Source organism: Fundulus heteroclitus, chromosome 16 (assembly GCF_011125445.2).
Source record: "Fundulus heteroclitus isolate FHET01 chromosome 16, MU-UCD_Fhet_4.1, whole genome shotgun sequence".
Lineage (NCBI taxonomy): Eukaryota > Metazoa > Chordata > Actinopteri > Cyprinodontiformes > Fundulidae > Fundulus > Fundulus heteroclitus.
Genome location: NC_046376.1, coordinates 10,122,164 through 10,137,966, shown reverse-complemented (window position 1 = coordinate 10,137,966; position 15,803 = coordinate 10,122,164). Strand labels below are relative to the sequence as shown.

At 39.2% G+C, this 15,803-nt stretch overlaps 2 protein-coding genes and 1 non-coding gene across 4 annotated transcripts in view; all 3 read right to left on the bottom strand.

Moving 5' to 3' along the window:
* Positions 1–9,445, bottom strand: part of LOC105937494 (ataxin 7-like 3) — a 30,088-nt gene extending 20,643 nt beyond the window's left edge. Inside the window, exon 1 of the mRNA XM_036147762.1 lies at positions 9,387–9,445. The gene's annotated coding sequence lies outside the window, so the exon portion shown is untranslated. The remainder of the gene's footprint in view (positions 1–9,386) is intronic.
* Positions 2,480–9,505, bottom strand: LOC118566270 (ataxin-7-like protein 3). 2 transcript variants are annotated; one of them, XM_036147761.1, is made up of 13 exons: positions 9,387–9,505; positions 8,728–8,827; positions 8,508–8,640; positions 8,238–8,409; positions 8,058–8,155; positions 7,948–7,970; positions 7,804–7,849; positions 6,758–6,795; positions 6,600–6,668; positions 6,470–6,513; positions 4,937–5,008; positions 3,227–3,351; positions 2,480–3,153 (listed from the first exon to the last, which is right to left on the bottom strand). In XM_036147761.1, exons 2-13 carry the CDS (start codon positions 8,776–8,778, stop codon positions 2,933–2,935), a joined length of 1,092 nt encoding a protein of 363 aa, XP_036003654.1. In that variant the 5' UTR covers positions 8,779–8,827; positions 9,387–9,505; the 3' UTR covers positions 2,480–2,932. The 2 variants fall into 2 exon arrangements, with proteins under 2 accessions (XP_036003654.1, XP_036003653.1); XM_036147760.1 differs by having other exon boundaries at positions 2,489–3,153; positions 6,600–6,671.
* Positions 9,506–12,134: 2,629 nt separating this feature from the next.
* trnac-gca lies at positions 12,135–12,206 on the bottom strand. The gene has a single exon. It is a non-coding gene; the product is annotated as a tRNA-Cys (tRNA).
* Positions 12,207–15,803: the final 3,597 nt, after the last annotated feature.

Below are 15,803 nucleotides of genomic sequence, written 5' to 3'. Positions count from 1 at the left end.
CCCTTAGCAATGTGCTACTCGACAAGCTTCTGGTATAATTCCAGCTTTAATTCGACTACCTCGTACAGTTCATTAAAACTGGCCTGTTTTCTAGCATGACGCTGGCTTTTAAGCAAAGTTTACACTTTTTTTTTTAACAAGAATGATGTCAGGACTCTTATTTTTGTTTTTTTAAGTATACCTAATCCTTTAGTGCTGTCCAGGTACCAAGCATCTGACCCAGACAATAACTAAATGAAAGGAAACTGGCTCTAAAGAAGAAAAAACACTTTAGTTCAAGCCTGCCATGAACAGAGATGCAGATGTCTGTCCACAGGGAAGCCGGTTTCCCTCAAAAATCACATTACATGCAGGGTCTACGGAGAGTCGCAGCTGGACACGCCAGATGCCTTCCTGAGGAAAGGTTTCAGTGACAGGAAGCCCAATCAGAGGGTTTCTAACTCCAGATCACTGCTCTGGCTCTAGGCGTGGTGGAGGTAGCCTCGTGCTGAGGATTGGCTTTACTGCCACTGGCACATTGAGAATAATGAGAGAGGATTACCTTAAAGTTCTTAAATTCACCTTAAATAAACAGCAAGGCGGTTCAACGTTGCACTAAATTGGTGTATGTTCCCTAACATATGTCACAACAAGTTTTGGTCCAGATATAACGGGCTAACAATGCTCTGCCCAAAGTCCTGACATCAGCACTGTTGGAAAAAAAATAAAAAGGTGATTTATGCTTAAAAGCCGAGTCTGTAGCTAGGAAACCAACCAATTTAAATGAACCAATCAGATGTACAGAATGGGTAAATGTCCGGGCCAGAGTGACCTCAGTGGCAACAAAAGCACTTTTGCAACAGTAACTTGCTTCTGAAAATCATTCAAGTTGGATGTCATATAAATCGGTCCACCCTAGAAAAAACAATGTTTCTAATGGCTCATTAAAAACCTAAATGATCGAAGGTAAGCGTCTGATCAGAACTTCAACTGAAAACGTGATCGATGAGCAGCTCATTTAAGATTTTGAAGACAGCTAGCAAACCAGCTCCACGAAAAAAAAAAAAGAAAACATTTTTTTGGTCCAACTGCATCAAGACTTCAGTCCGCAGGGCAACGTGTCTCAGTCTTTTAGGTGATTTAAAGGATTTCTTTTCATGATTACTCCTTAAGGACAGGATACAAGATACAGACCCAACACTCTCACCGCAGCAGCGACGTATATCTGTCGTTCATAAACAGAAAGTGCCTGCAAAAATATAAGCATAAAAATACACAATATTCCTGGCTCCGTTTCAGCAACTCGATGTTTTTTTTAAAGAAAAAAAAAAATCTCCACATTCACACAAACATCGAAACGTTGCTATAAAGGCGTTCACAAAACCAAACATCATGTAAACAGAAGTAAATATCTAAAATGTCCTTTCACAAAGTGTCACGTTCTAGATTTTTGTGACAAATGAGACACACGTTCACACCGAACGCAGATCAGCCCGCAGGCGCACAAACACAACTAACTGTGCAACACAACGCCAGCGTCAAGCCGCTGGTGGGTCCGGTTCGCTCATAGCCACAGAAGTCGGAGCGAAGCAACAGATGAGGGAGAACTGGAGACGTCAGGCAGCAAAACGAAGAAAGAAACGCCGTCACACCTGGATTCACCAAAAAAAAGCTAAATACAGCTCGTCTTTTCCTTCTTCACACTGATTCTAAATGATTTATCTTCCATATAGTATATTCAGAAGTGAAGCTTTAACACATTATTACACAAAGCCTAAAATAAAAGGATTTAAAAAGTGCACAAAGCCCTGAACAAAAGAAAAAAAAAATGTGACATTTATCCCAGATTCAGCTGAAAGCACCTAAATTCAACTTGTTTGGGAACGAAACAACACAAAGAATCGCCGAACACAAACAGAGAACCCAACGTAAAGTACGGCGGTGGCAGCGTCATGATCTGGGCCAGCTCTTCCTCAGTGATAAGGTTTTTTTTTTTTGTTTAAACGTTCGGGTGTCTGATAGAAAGCGTTACAGTGAGCAAAAAAAAAAAATGTGCGTCAACAGAAGAAAGGATTCCCCGGCAGGAAAAGCAGCGTTTTGGAGCGGAGAGGCTGCAGGAAGAAAGATGCAGACTGGGAAGAAATGGACATGCTGAGAGTAAACCAAACCAAGTTAAAGTTTGGCTGCGTGCAAACCTGTGCCGTCAGTCGGTTACAGCTTTCTGGGTTTTTATATTTTATATCCTCCCCCTATAATACCGCAGGTCTCAACCCCGGTCCTCAGGGCCCACCTGTCCTGCATGTTCTCGGCGTTTACCCTGCTCCCCCCTCATCAGATTTTAAGTGAACTTTGGATTAACGAGCTTCTTGAGCACTCTGTGTTTAACGCAGTGACTTAAATGGAGGTTTGCTGGAGCAGAGACGTTGAAAACATGGAGGAAACTACGACCCCTCAGGACCAGGACTGAGCCGTTGCCGCAGAAAAGACGTTTTTTTTTAGGTTTTTTTTAAGTTGAACTGTGCAGGATGTGTCTCACATTAAAGCTGAAGGAGCTTTGAAGCGATTGTCATAATCTCCTCTACATAGCGACAGTATGGCACCTAAACAGGTGTGCAGATGTTTAGATCCACAGAATGGACGTGAAGAAGGGTTTCACTGCTTCTATCGCTACATAGATTCTGCTTTCTAAACACATTTCCATCGATGCAGTGAATCGTCATGATTTGAACCAAATCTTTTGTTTTCTTCGCCTTAGAAACATGTAAAACTTAACAGCAAAATCTGTCTGAGCGCCGTTCTTGTCCCCCAGTAGTTAGAAATAACAAAGAGCGACATTAAAAGGAACACAAAGCCCCCCTGAAGCTGGCCACTAAAAGTAGATGAGTGAGAGTTTATGATGAAGAAAGAGGAATCCCACTTTCACAGATAAATTATATCCTAAAGCAGGTCCAGGCTAGTTTAATTCGTTAAAGATACTTGAGACGGAAGGCGCTGCTGCCGCCGCTGCTTTGGGCTTCTTCTTTTTGGTCGATAAGCTGATGGTACTCTGAGAGACGGCGCCGCTGACCCCCATCAGATTCACGCCTCCCCCTCCGCCGCTCATGCTCAGAGCCGCCGCCACCGCCGCCGGCTTCTTCTTCTTCTTGGGCCTCCTGGAATCTGAATGGTTGCCGCCTGCGAGAGAAACAGATGCGTCCACGAGACAATCCTGGGCTTTAGGAGAATCTGAACGCCGACGCTTCCTTACTGGCTTTTGACGAGGCGGAGTCAGCGGGGGAGATGTCCGGGGAGTCCTCCCACTGCAGGCGGCTCAGCACCGCCTGGCTGTCGGGGACGTCGAAGCCGTCGCCGTCGACGTCGGGAAGCGTCGGCCTGTCACAGAAAAAGCAAAAAATTATTTTAGATCTCTAATGTGACTGCTCCGCTCCTCGTTTTAAACCAAACAGGTCAAGAACGTAAACACTGGTGTGTCAGAACTCAAGAGGTTTACTCAGAAAGAGACGTGGAAATGATTACATCTCTGAAACTGAGAAAAAGAAAAATGCAATTTTTTTGTTGTTGAATAAATTAAGACAAGTTTCAACATTAAACCCAACAAAATTTGTTCCACGATATTTTTTAAACAACTGGAATAGTTTAAAAAAAAAAAAAAAAAGGTACAAAATAGAATCCTAGTCAGTTAAAACACTTCAAAATTACATATTTGCATATTTTTGTTTTTTTTTAGTTTTAAACAAGATGAAAACCTTTTTGTCTGTGTATAATTTTAATTTTGGGTTTGATGGATAAAATTAGGGTTGGCTTAGGCCACGGCTGCTCAAACAGGGAAAGCCTGTCAAAAAAGAAAAAAAAAAAGAAACAAATGACAGCATTTACACTGCAAAAACGGATCTAAAAATAAGTAAAATGTTCTTAAAGTTAGTGTATTTGTCCTTTATTTAAGCAGGTAAAAGAGATTATTTGCCAATGGAATGAGTATTTTTACCCCTAAAATAATTATTAAATAATAATTAGACATCCTGCACTTGAAATAAGGTGATGGAGATGAGTTGTTCCTATTTTAAGAGCAAAACTGTTATTCCATTGGCAAATAATCTTATTTACCTGCTCAAATCAAGGACAACTACACCAATTTTAAGAATATTTTACTTATTTTAAGTTCTGTTCTTGCAGTGTAGCTGTTACCCCCTGATGGATTTCTTCTGTTTTTACTTCTTTTGGTCCCACTTAGGTGCTTCAGATAAAAATAAATAAATAAGATCAGACAAAAACAACCTGATTATGTACAGACAGTTTTAAGATGATTTAATTAAAAAAAAAAAAAAAAAAAAAAAAAAAGATGATTTAATTTATAAAGGGATAGAGCTCTCCCAAGCCAACCTAGTCCTGTGAAAAAGTCGATGATAAACCAAATTGGTTGCCGTCAGATTTAAGTTCACAATTCATAGCCAGGCCTGCTTCCTATAGAATTAATAAGTCGCATAGAGAAGCTGTAAACGAACCCAAAAGCAACACATCCCGCTCTGAACTTCACCAAATTTAAAAACAAAATTAAAAATTCCCACCGCTATCCATCAGTCTGACAATGGTTACCAAGCTGTTTCTAATTTTTTTTATTTTTTTTTTTAAAGGCACAACTCCATTGATGCCGCTTACAAAATAAGCACAATTAACTCAAACAGTACTGAAAATACAAGATTTGCAACGAAAAGATTAAAATACTCAATCAAATAATGAATTGGTAAAACAACACAATCAACCCTTTAACTGCACAAAAGCAACCCTGGTCAACGTTAGAGGTGCCTCCGCTCTGGACGCCTCATTTTGACTCAAACTAGAATAAAACTTCAAAGAAAATGAAACACTGAGCTCCATCTCCCCCCCCCCCCGACAGAACCAGTTTAAACATTTCCTTCCGAGCACACTTTGCGTGAGGAAGGGGGCGGGGCACACTCACACGGACGGCCCCAGGAGGAACAACCTGATGGCCCTCCTCTGATCGTCTGTGTGCTGTGGACATCGGTGAGACCTGGAGGGACACAAGGTGGCATTATAAGTCCCTGTCGGCCCGCCCAGAACCACCGCAGCTCGACCCATCACTCCCATTCACTTTCATGATGCCGACATTCCCGCTGAGACTGACACAGATTATGCACGGCGTGGTGCTTTGATTGTGACGGTGAGGCTGAGGGGCCATTTTCGGCTTAGGAAACGATAAAAGGTGAGGACGCTAACGTTAGCGCGTCCCGCCGGATGAGGTGGGGCCGACTGCCGGGACAGTTACTGACCAGCTAGATTGTGACCAACCACGTTGTTTAAATAAAAGTCAAAAGCATTTCCTCTCTTCGTTATTTTTAGATTTTACGTATCAAGAAAAAAATCTAAGAATCACTGGATCCCCATCAGGGCCTACATCAACTTAAAATGTAACTTAGTGTGGACAACTTTGTTCAGGGTTCCTACAGCATAAGGCAAGTTAAATTCAAGACTTTTTAAGACTTTTTAATGCCACTTGAAATAAAAAGTTAAGCCCAACTTCACGATAAACAAGATAAACCTGGTTGCGACAACTTCACCCAAATGTTTATTTTAACATAAACCATTACTTTCTGGCTCAGTAGACATGTTTAAAATTTTGAAAAACATTCCATAAAGGAAGAAAGCTAAAAACACACAAATTACAGATATATTTTTAACAACTACTGAACTGAATTCACAAACTTTGTTTTGTTCCCTACTAAAATAAACTATAAATCAGTGCCAACTCTTTTTCGCAGCTATAGTCCGGCTGCAACAGTTTTTATTGGTTCTGCTATCGGGACGGAACCAATAATGGTTACATTGAGCCGTTTGGTAAATAAAAAAAATTATAATTGTGTCAATTATTTTACTGTTTGGTAAGGATTACAAAAATAAAATCCTATTTATGACCTGGTAACAATTTTAAGACCTAAGAAAGATTGATTTAAGACATTTTAATGCCAATTAAGGCCTTAGTTTTATATTACAGAATTCAATGCCTTTTAAGACTTTTTAAGGATCCGCGGGAACCCTGTTGTTGTAATCGTATCAACGATCAAGATTGCTTGGGATATTTCAAACAATCAGAAAAAAACAAAACAACTGTGTTCATTTCCTATTGAGTACCAAATTAGGGGGATTATATGCTGGTGAGATTTTAAGACGTGACTTGGATTAGTGATCCTAAAAAAAAAAAACCTGAACCCACAGTTACCTTCATAATCCACTCACCCTGCTGTGTATGACAAGTGAATTGGGGGACATTTACCTAAATTTGGAAAAGGAACCATCTTTCAATCTTCTGGTTTTATGTGTCACAACATTCTGGTCTTTACAGAATGAGTAAATTATTTATACACAACATTTTAAACACATATAAGAGGTTAGATCAGCTTTATAATGAGGATAATAAAACCTAAAAAGATGTTCCCTGAAAGTAGAGGACATCAGAGAATTTCTCGCTGATTACCTTGTGCACATCTTCTTGGTGTGCTCAGAGATCACCCCACATTGCTGCAGAAAAAAAATCACTTGGATTAACAATCAGAGTTAAAAACAAGGCGTTAAAATGAAACCATTGTTTGGCAGAAGTTGCTCACTGTTGTCAATAAGGATCTGACTTCATTCGGTGCCAAGCTTTCATAACTGATGCCAGCATTGTAGTTGTACTGCTGCGAAAGACAAAAGCTAACGGGAATCAGCACTATTTTATGCACAAAGTAGGTGAAAAGGTACCAAATGTTTGAAAACGTGTTACCTTGTAGGGATCTGAACTGATGCTGGTCCCAAGCTCACCTGAAAGGGAAAATGAACAAGCCTTGATTTTCTTTATTTCAAAGAAAATTGCTCAAAGTTTAGGTTTTAGAAAAAAAAAAAAAAAAAAAATCGTTCCACTGTTACTTCACAAAGACGTGGGCTCGTTATGATCCCGCGCTCTAAAACTAAATATGTTAGGTAAGTGTGACTATTAACTGATCTGTGTAACAGCACAACAGAAATCTTTTGGTATTTGTTAGGCAGAGTTAAAATTCAAAATAAACAGAAATATAAGAAATGTTTAAGAATTTCCCTAAATGCTTTTGTATTTGATCGCCTCATAAAAAAACATTTTCTACACTCTGAATTCCAAGTCCCTTTGAAAGAATAAATACAACTCGTTTTAAATGAAAAGTTGTCAACCATCAAACTGGTTTCCAGCAACAAAGCAAGAGCCGAAACTGTGACTGTGGGGCTGGCATTTAATACAAGCATTGTTAAAACCTGTTGAGTTTTGACAGTTTTTTAAAGTTTTCTTTTGTTGAGACAGTAGTTAAATGTATGACTGGTCTTGCCCCAGATTTAATTAGTCAATTAATACAAAAATATACTAACATAGGTGCGAGAACTAGAGCTGGAGTAAGTGGGAATCGTTAAGTCGATTTTTTTCTTTAATGTATTTTACCTTTGCGTTGTGAGTTGTAATTTTATTGTACTTTTATATGGGTCATCAATATGTAATTTTGAATCAGCACAAACAAATTTAGATTTGTTTTCCTGGATCAAAAGCCTGACCAGGGATGCGGACTGTAAATTAGCATTCTGCTAGAAGCTCTGTCTGCGCTGCATCATCTGCCCACCGGCAGCAATGTCTTAGTTGTACTGTCCCTGTTAGAATAAATAAAATGAAATTAGTGGAATTCAGCTGTTACTGAGAAAAAAAATGTTCGGACAGAACACCCTGATGACGGTAGGTGGGAGTTAAAGATTACTTTTCACTGCAATCTTTTCCACCGAGCCAGAAACTAGCCCCCCTAAACCACTTACCGTTCTTGTGTTTAAGAGATTTGGATCTTCTTGGGGAGTTCTGATTCTGCACAAGGAAAATGTTAATTAAAACTCCTCCCTGCAATCCAGAAAATGATTCAAGCGTTTTTACTCCGTTTGCAAAAATGATAAAAACAAATTTACCTTATCTGACTTTCTCTTCTTGGCTGCAAAAGACGCACAAGAAAGGCGTTTATTACACGAATTACAGCGTTTTCAATAAAGAATCCAAGCCCGGAGTTTTTGGTCCTCACATTTCTTCTCTGCTCCGTATGACCAGTCGTTGTCGTTAAGGTCATCGTTGTCTTCCTGATCACTCTCCGATTTGCTGATGTTGTTATTGCTGGCTAGCCTTTTAAAGCCAAAGACAATCAATTAGATCAATTCAAAGTTCAGAATTTCAAATCAGACATAAAACAGTTGTAAAACCCAACCTGCGGTTGGCGATGCGGCTGCTGTTGCGTCCCATGCCGAGACACTTTTCCAGGTGTGGAGCAAAGCGAGACGCCGCGATTAACCTCTTGCAGTTTGGACACTCGCACTCTTTATTCTTCCACTGATTAAACACCTGACCAAATATGTCCACTCCAGGCTGATCCACTATCTCTGGATGAGTAAACAGATGCATATATAGTGAATGGACCTGGTGAGAGAGAGTGGGGGAACAAAATGCACCAGAAAACACGGTAACGACCGGCACCAACCAAACTCCTTTATGCTGTCTTGGTCCGTTTCATCCAAGAAGAAGTAGCCCTGTTTAACGGCACGGTGCACCTCAAAACACAGGCCCAAACAGGCGTCTTCCACCAGCTCGGAGTAGATGTCTTGCATCAGGGCCTGCAACAGCAAAAATAAAAATAAACACCAAGTGGAAAAACGGGCATCAAATATTCAGGACAGAACAGGTGTTAGAACAATAATCACCTCCAGCCTGGTGTTGTCTGGGCCTGAGAGGGGCTTTTCCTCCATTTTCATTTGGTAATCTGTGATGGACCTCTTGGTAGCGAGCTGTTAAGATGCTGACCTGGCAACATAGAAGATTTCTCTTGTGACGTCCGTGTGCTTGAGATGGTACATTTCATCTTGAGTCGATGACGAAATACAATAAACTTGCTATACCAAGATATATATATATATATATATATATATATATATATATATATTTTTTTTTTTATTATTTTTTTTTTTTTTTTTAATGGCCATGAAATGTTCAACGTGTAACAAGCTAGTTCTAATGTCACAGAAATGGCATCCTAGATGCATTGTGCCACGAAAGATGTAATCTGAATACCTACTTTTAAAGTGGAAAATAAATCTTACTTCCGTTTTGTCAAGCAGAGGAGACAGAATTATGGCGATATGTTGTCAAGCATACACAACTCATTTAAATGACCACAAATAAATAAATATTTCATTTTAATAGCGTGCAAAAACTCTGACCCAAACCCCAAAATATTCGCTAGAGCCATTATTTATCAAACTAACTGCACAGAAGGTGCTGAAAACGTCATAATCTATTCATATAAACGCTTTCAAACAGATGTATAAGATGCATCTTCAATAGCAACAAAAAGCACACTTACCTGTCGTTTTTAGCATAGAGCATGTTATCCTTAATGTCATCTAGTCCTGGTTGTCTACTACATCTGGGTGTGTTAAATCGGACGCCGTTTATGCGATAAAAATGAGAAGAATTAATGAAACCACTCAGACAGAATTGGAATTTAAACAGACGCGGTTTCCTCTTAGCCCGTCGGTCCAAAAAAACTCAGCCCGAATCGGGCAGTTTTCCCGACGCAGGCAGCATACCCGGCTCCGTCCCCGTAAACTTCGACAAACCCAGGAAAATAACTGCTCTCAGGCCGCCGCCATCTTTAACGTTGCGGGTGAAGCAGTTTCCGCGTTTAAAGGGAAAACTGTCGCAGGTGTCAGCTAGCTAAACGCAGACGTTAAAGAACCGGTTTCGCCGAAGAGGCCAACAGAAAGGAGCAGTGGCAAACAGGAAGTGGAGGGGGGATGAAAACTCCCCACAAAACCATCAACTTCCGGTTTCAACTTTTAGAAATAAAAGAGTCTCCTCTGGACGAAAAGACCACTGAGCTATATATAGCTCAGTGTAAAAGACGTGCTTTTAAAAAGATTTTGGGGTTAAAATAAAAAAAAAATTGACTGGATTTATCATAAGTGATATTCAAAACATATTCTTAGTTTAATTCCAGGATTTATTTACTTTTTACATATAAGGCTGCAGCCTACGGTGGCCCTGAAGTCCAAACCACAGGTCTGCGATTCCCCTCCAACCACAAGTAGAACCTAGTCATTTTTTTTTAACATAAGTGTTGTCATTTGGTAGATCAGAACCAGAACAGTGTTTCTGATGAAAATAAAATTATTTTACATGTTTGCATTTGTTTACATACTTTCTGAGTTTTTCAGACTATACACTTATACAGTTGGTACAGTCTCCCGTGCAGAGGCATTTTGTCCTTGTTAGTTTACATTTTTTAAGAACTTTAACTTTCTGTAGCAGTTTTGGAACCATATTTTGCAACTTTATCTAACTGTATTTAAGACAATATAATTCTGCTAAAGCCACAACTCAACATCTGGAGAAGAACTGGTCATCTCAAATACAGCAGGCATCCTCTGAGAAATTGTTTTCTCAATGTGATATGATTTATTTAAAAAAAAATTAACAATATTTGCAAACGTTGACTATGTTCCTTAAGTCCTGCCCTAAAAGCTACACTGTTAATTCATTTTCCAGAGTCAGAGCAGATTATATACTCTTACAGGTATTGGGTATTATTCAATTTTTTAATAATTGAGCAATACCCAAATTACTTATAATTACTTATAATCAAAAAAGAAATATTATATTTTCATTGGCATCAGAAAACTTTTGATAATTCTAGTCCTATTTTCTTCTGAGGTGAAAAGTATTTGTAACACTGTTGTTCATAGGATACTATACGGAAGCATAGAGCTGCAACTTAGTGAGAAGAAAAGAAAAGAGCAATATCACGTTATAACCCTAAAACATTGTTCTAACAGCATGCTTTTCACATTAATACAATGAACAATGATGTTAATATACACTCTTCAGATTTGAACAATACAATATCACGGTATTACAATATGGGTGATTATTTTTTTGGAGCAACGTTTTGTGTCTGTGTATTTCTCTTACACAGATTTTAATTGAATATGCCAAATATTCACCATATGGTACTTTGGTCATGCACTTAAGGGCTTTCTATAACTTGAACATATAAATAAAATGCCTTTATTATATCCATTTTCATTTTACACACCTTTTTGGTGACACACATGCTCAATTTCATAGTGTCTGCAGTGCAATGTAATAAGTTTAGGTGATACAATTCCAAAGCTTTTATTTTCTAACAATTTGATAAACTACACTCAACTTTATCTCATCATCTAATTTAATCTGGTGGAACTTTATATTTTTATAATATTATTTCTCATTTGCTATATTACCCATTTTCTACGAGTTCCAGTATTAATTTTCAATCCTGTTGGAATGTGCCAAATCGTCTTCACAAAAGGACTACAATTCCATTAAAGCCATTTTACAGGAAGTGACATCATTTGATTTTGGAGGGATTCAACTGTTGAAAAGGAGGTAAGCTTCAGCTGTAATTTTCTCCTTACTTTTTTAAATCTTAAATAGTGATGGCAAAATGAGGCCTCATGAGGCATTGAACCACTTGAGCCAATTGCTTCAGGAAAGGGTTCATTTCAAGAGGTTTCATTTGCACATGAAACCACCTACTGGCCGAATGTATAATTACAGTCAGCAATATAATGAAGCTTGCCACTATTTTTTTTCTCATTTAGGGCCCTTGGGAATTATCAATAATAAGTGATACCCATTAATGTATCTTATGATTATCGTATCTGTATAATAAAATATTTAACATGTTCCATGTGGAATATTATATGGCTGCCTGTGTATGCTTTTCTGTCACTTTAATGAAATGGCATGGCTTAAACAGACAGACAGTTAAAGTGCTTGTGGAACTATGAAAAGGGCACTGCATATGCTTGTGCAACTTATAGTAAGTAATAGCAATATCATCTTTATTGTCATTGAAACATACATTACAATGAAATTTGTTTTCTGCTTTTAACCCATCACCCTTGGGGAGCAGTGGGCTGCCATGTACGGCGCCCGGGAGCAATCTGGGGTTAAGGGTCTTGCTCAGGGAGCCAGAGTGCCCTGACTAGGGATCGAACCGGGTACTTGCATCCTTCTCTGAGTATAAGTGTGCTGCTCTAACCACTCGGCCACGACCCACAAAACAAGCAGGGGGCACCCGGATTTGAACCGGGGACCTCTTGATCTGCAGTCAAATGCTCTACCACTGAGCTATACCCCCTTACACTTCCTCAAGGGCAACTTGGACAATCATGTGCAAAACTGGAGATTTGGTTTAGAAATAAGAGTTTTTCTTATCATAACAGTCAAAAAAAAAATAATAATTCACTAGGAGTGAGGATGAAGTTGTTGAGGAATTCCAGGAACGCACGAAGTTCAGAAAATATCTCTATAACATTTGCCTCTAGGGAACTTAGAGAAAGTCTCCAGAGCCACAAATGTTTAATTCATGTGGATTTTAGTGAGAACTGCATCTGTAAATATGCCAAAGAGGCACAGTCCATGCAATTTGGGGGATTGCATCAACAAGCAACCCTACACACAGGTGTATTATACACAGCAATACAGGAGGCACCAATTACCTTCTGTTCAATATCCCCATGGAGAAGGCATGACCCTCCAGCAGTCTGGGCACACCTAGATCCAGTCTTGGATATGATTCAAGATAGATTTCATAATGTCAGCCGGCTCCACTTCTTCAGTGATGGGCCTGCCGCTCAGTATCAGCAGAAAGGAACTTTTCCTTTTTTCATCTGAACCACTCAGACAAGTCTTTGATGTGACCTGGATTTTTCTTTAAGCCAAACATGGCAAAGGGACCCCAGATGGTGATGGGGACACCCTTAAACGCTCGGCTGACAGGCTTCTTGTCATGGGGGACGACATCCCTAATGCAGAGATGCTATTCCTCAAGCTGAAGGAGCAGGAATCAGCTGTGGAGCTCTTTATAAGTGAGGCAAAGGTGAATTCAGTGCTGCAGGTAAGAATTGTTTTTACTGGTTTTCAAGATTTATCTTTAACCTGTTCATATGTGTGCCTTTTAAAAAACTTATCCGAAGTCTTCCAAAAGTAACAAGAGTATCTGTACTATACTTTAAAACTAGCAGATCGACAGCGTTCATATTGTAATACCTTTGATAATAGTAAATTAACACCATGAAACACAATCTGATCAATCTTGTACAAAGAGTTTTGTACACGGTTTGACACACGGTCGTTTATGGTGTAATTTATAACACGGACACAACAATATAAAGTGTCACATCCCCTGATCAGTAGTCAAGAACAACATCATATTTACTCATCAGAAAAAAATCTATATAGTTAGATGTACTGTGTGTTACCAATACTCACTTGAAAAGATTCATAAACGATAATAAAGAAATTCTACTCTCATGCAAATAGTTGTTTTAAGCATACCATAACCAGAATCAGCAACCATAAACAATACGACAAACATTTACCTGAAATCATACCAAATCTGTTATGAGGTATACTCACTAATAGACATCTTTGCAATTTGTCTTTTTCCTTCTCACACACTAGGGTAGGTACTAGTGGTGTCCCGATACCAGTGTCAAGTACTCGTACTCATACTAGTAAAAGCAATCCGATACTCTGAACTGAAACCAATTTTCCTCCTGGGCTGGGCTACGCCGGAACTCAAAGGCTAGATACCACTCCGTACCAGGTGGTGGTGCTATACACCAAGAGGTTGTTTGATGAAAGAAAAAGAAGGAGAGAACATAGCTGAATCTTTCACAGAATTCATCGCCCTTGATGCTCAGTCGTCTTCAGAGGTCAATTATATTATGAAGTCATTTGTGATCTATAAGTACCAATTTATTAAGTACTCAATATTGGTACTTGGAATTGGTAAGTATCTAAACCAGGGGTCACCAACATGGTGAACCCCGAGGCGACGAGCGACGAGCTTGTTCTAAAAAATATAGCACATCCACCAGTGAGCTGCATCTAAAACTTTATTTTATTCCGTTGCTCTTGTTTAATCACACTTGCATTTATATGGATTTAAAAATTACAATATCTATAACAAAGCATAAAAATGTGTTTATTTTACAATACTGGTAGCCAAAACTGGTACCAGGACACCCCTCGTAGGTACCCCCATTGACCGTGGTGAACAATGAGGATCCACCAGGTGATCAGTGGCTGTAAAGGCAAATCCACTACAGAGACATCAACTGTGTTTGCCAGAGAGAAGAAGGACTGATTGACTTCTCATGATGGCACCGCGGACGGCTGCCACCGTGTGTTGGTGTGCGACCTGCCACGTACCAGCCTGCTTGAAATCATCTATCATTATCCCTGTTCCCAAGAAGCCAAGGACCACAGGACTTAATTACTTTAGACCCGTCGCTCTGACCTCTGTGGTTATGAAGTCCTTTGAGCGCCTTGTGCTTTCACACCTTAAAGAAATCACAGATCCCCTCCTGGACCCCCTACAGTTTGCTTACAGAGCCAACAGGTCTGCAGACGACGCTGTCAACCTGGCCCTTCACCCCATCCTCCAACACCTGGACTCTGCAGGAACCTACGTCAGGATCCTGTTTGTGGATTTCAGCTCTGCCTTCAATACAATCATCCCAGCTAGCTGTTTTCATCTCTATTCTTATTTTGTCTGCACCATCAACACCAAGTCAAATTCCTTGTATGTGCAAACCTACTTGGCGATTAAACTTGATTCTGATTCTAAAAAAGAGCCAGTCCCTCAACCTAATGAGGAAACTCACAAGAAAGTGGCAATAACGGCATGGTAGTCAGAAGTTATCACAGGCGACCATGTTAGTCAGTAGTGTGTGGTCAAATATGACCATGACAATTATCCCCGCATCATCACCAAAGTAGAGGATGGGAACATTGAAGAAGGAAGCAACAAACATTACTGGCTAACGGCAAGGAAAGACATCAGTTGTTATGATGACAGCCAGGTACTTTGTCGGATAGATGAGCCAAATGCTGTGTAGATAAAAGATATCTGCAGCTCCATCCTGCCACATGGAGGTTAACTGAAGAGCAGATGTAGTGTAGATGTCCATCAAAGCCGTGCCATTCATCAGATGGTTTGTTTGTTAATGTTGATGACCAGTTCATGTTTGATGTTGACGTGTAACAATCTTGTGTTTTAGTTACCATTTGCATATTACATATTTTTTCCAACGATTTTTCCCATTTAGGAAATGTGACAAGGTGTTTCGTTGGTTTTATATGAATCACAACATACCGTAATTTTCAGACTATGAGGTGCACTTAAAATCCTTAAATTTTCTCAAAAATTTATTGTGCGCCATATAATCCGAAAAATACGATAACCTAAATAAAATTTGTTTTCTTATGTATGTCCCCTCTATTATTCTGAACTGAAGAATGCTTTTTCTCTTCTCATTATGCTCCACATCTCTTCCATATAACATGGAACCACATGCACACTTTTAATGTAACGTTTTGTTTCCTTCCAATTTCACAATTCAAGGACATCTAGAAGAACATCCAGTTTCTGTAATACTGCATTCATTAGAGGTTAAGTCATTCTAAGTGGCAAAAAAGAGGGAAATCATCAGATTTTAAAACTGGAAACAAATATTTTTCCCTGTTATGGTCTGTTCACCCCGTTAGTAAAGATTTTTATTTGAATAATTTTTTATAATCATTAACTATTGTGAATATCTCTGTGCCATGTCGGGAAGCAAGGAGCAATAAATGTACAGATAACTAAAGGTTTTCAAAACGATCAATATTTTCCATGCTGTCAGTAAAAATGGGCAAGAATTAAACTGGTAATTTTATATTACAGATA

Bases quoted from the DNA above. Each gene is read 5' to 3' on its own strand.
- LOC118566270 (XM_036147760.1), bottom strand. From the start codon at position 8,778: ATGAAAATGGAGGAAAAGCCCCTCTCAGGCCCAGACAACACCAGGCTG. The intron at 8,410-8,507 runs GTTGGTGCCGGT...TTACTCATCCAG, and splicing joins AGACAGCATAAAGGAGTTTG to AGATAGTGGATCAGCCTGGA. The intron at 3,154-3,226 runs GTAAGGAAGCGT...TTTCTCTCGCAG, and splicing joins CTCCGCCTCGTCAAAAGCCA to GCGGCAACCATTCAGATTCC.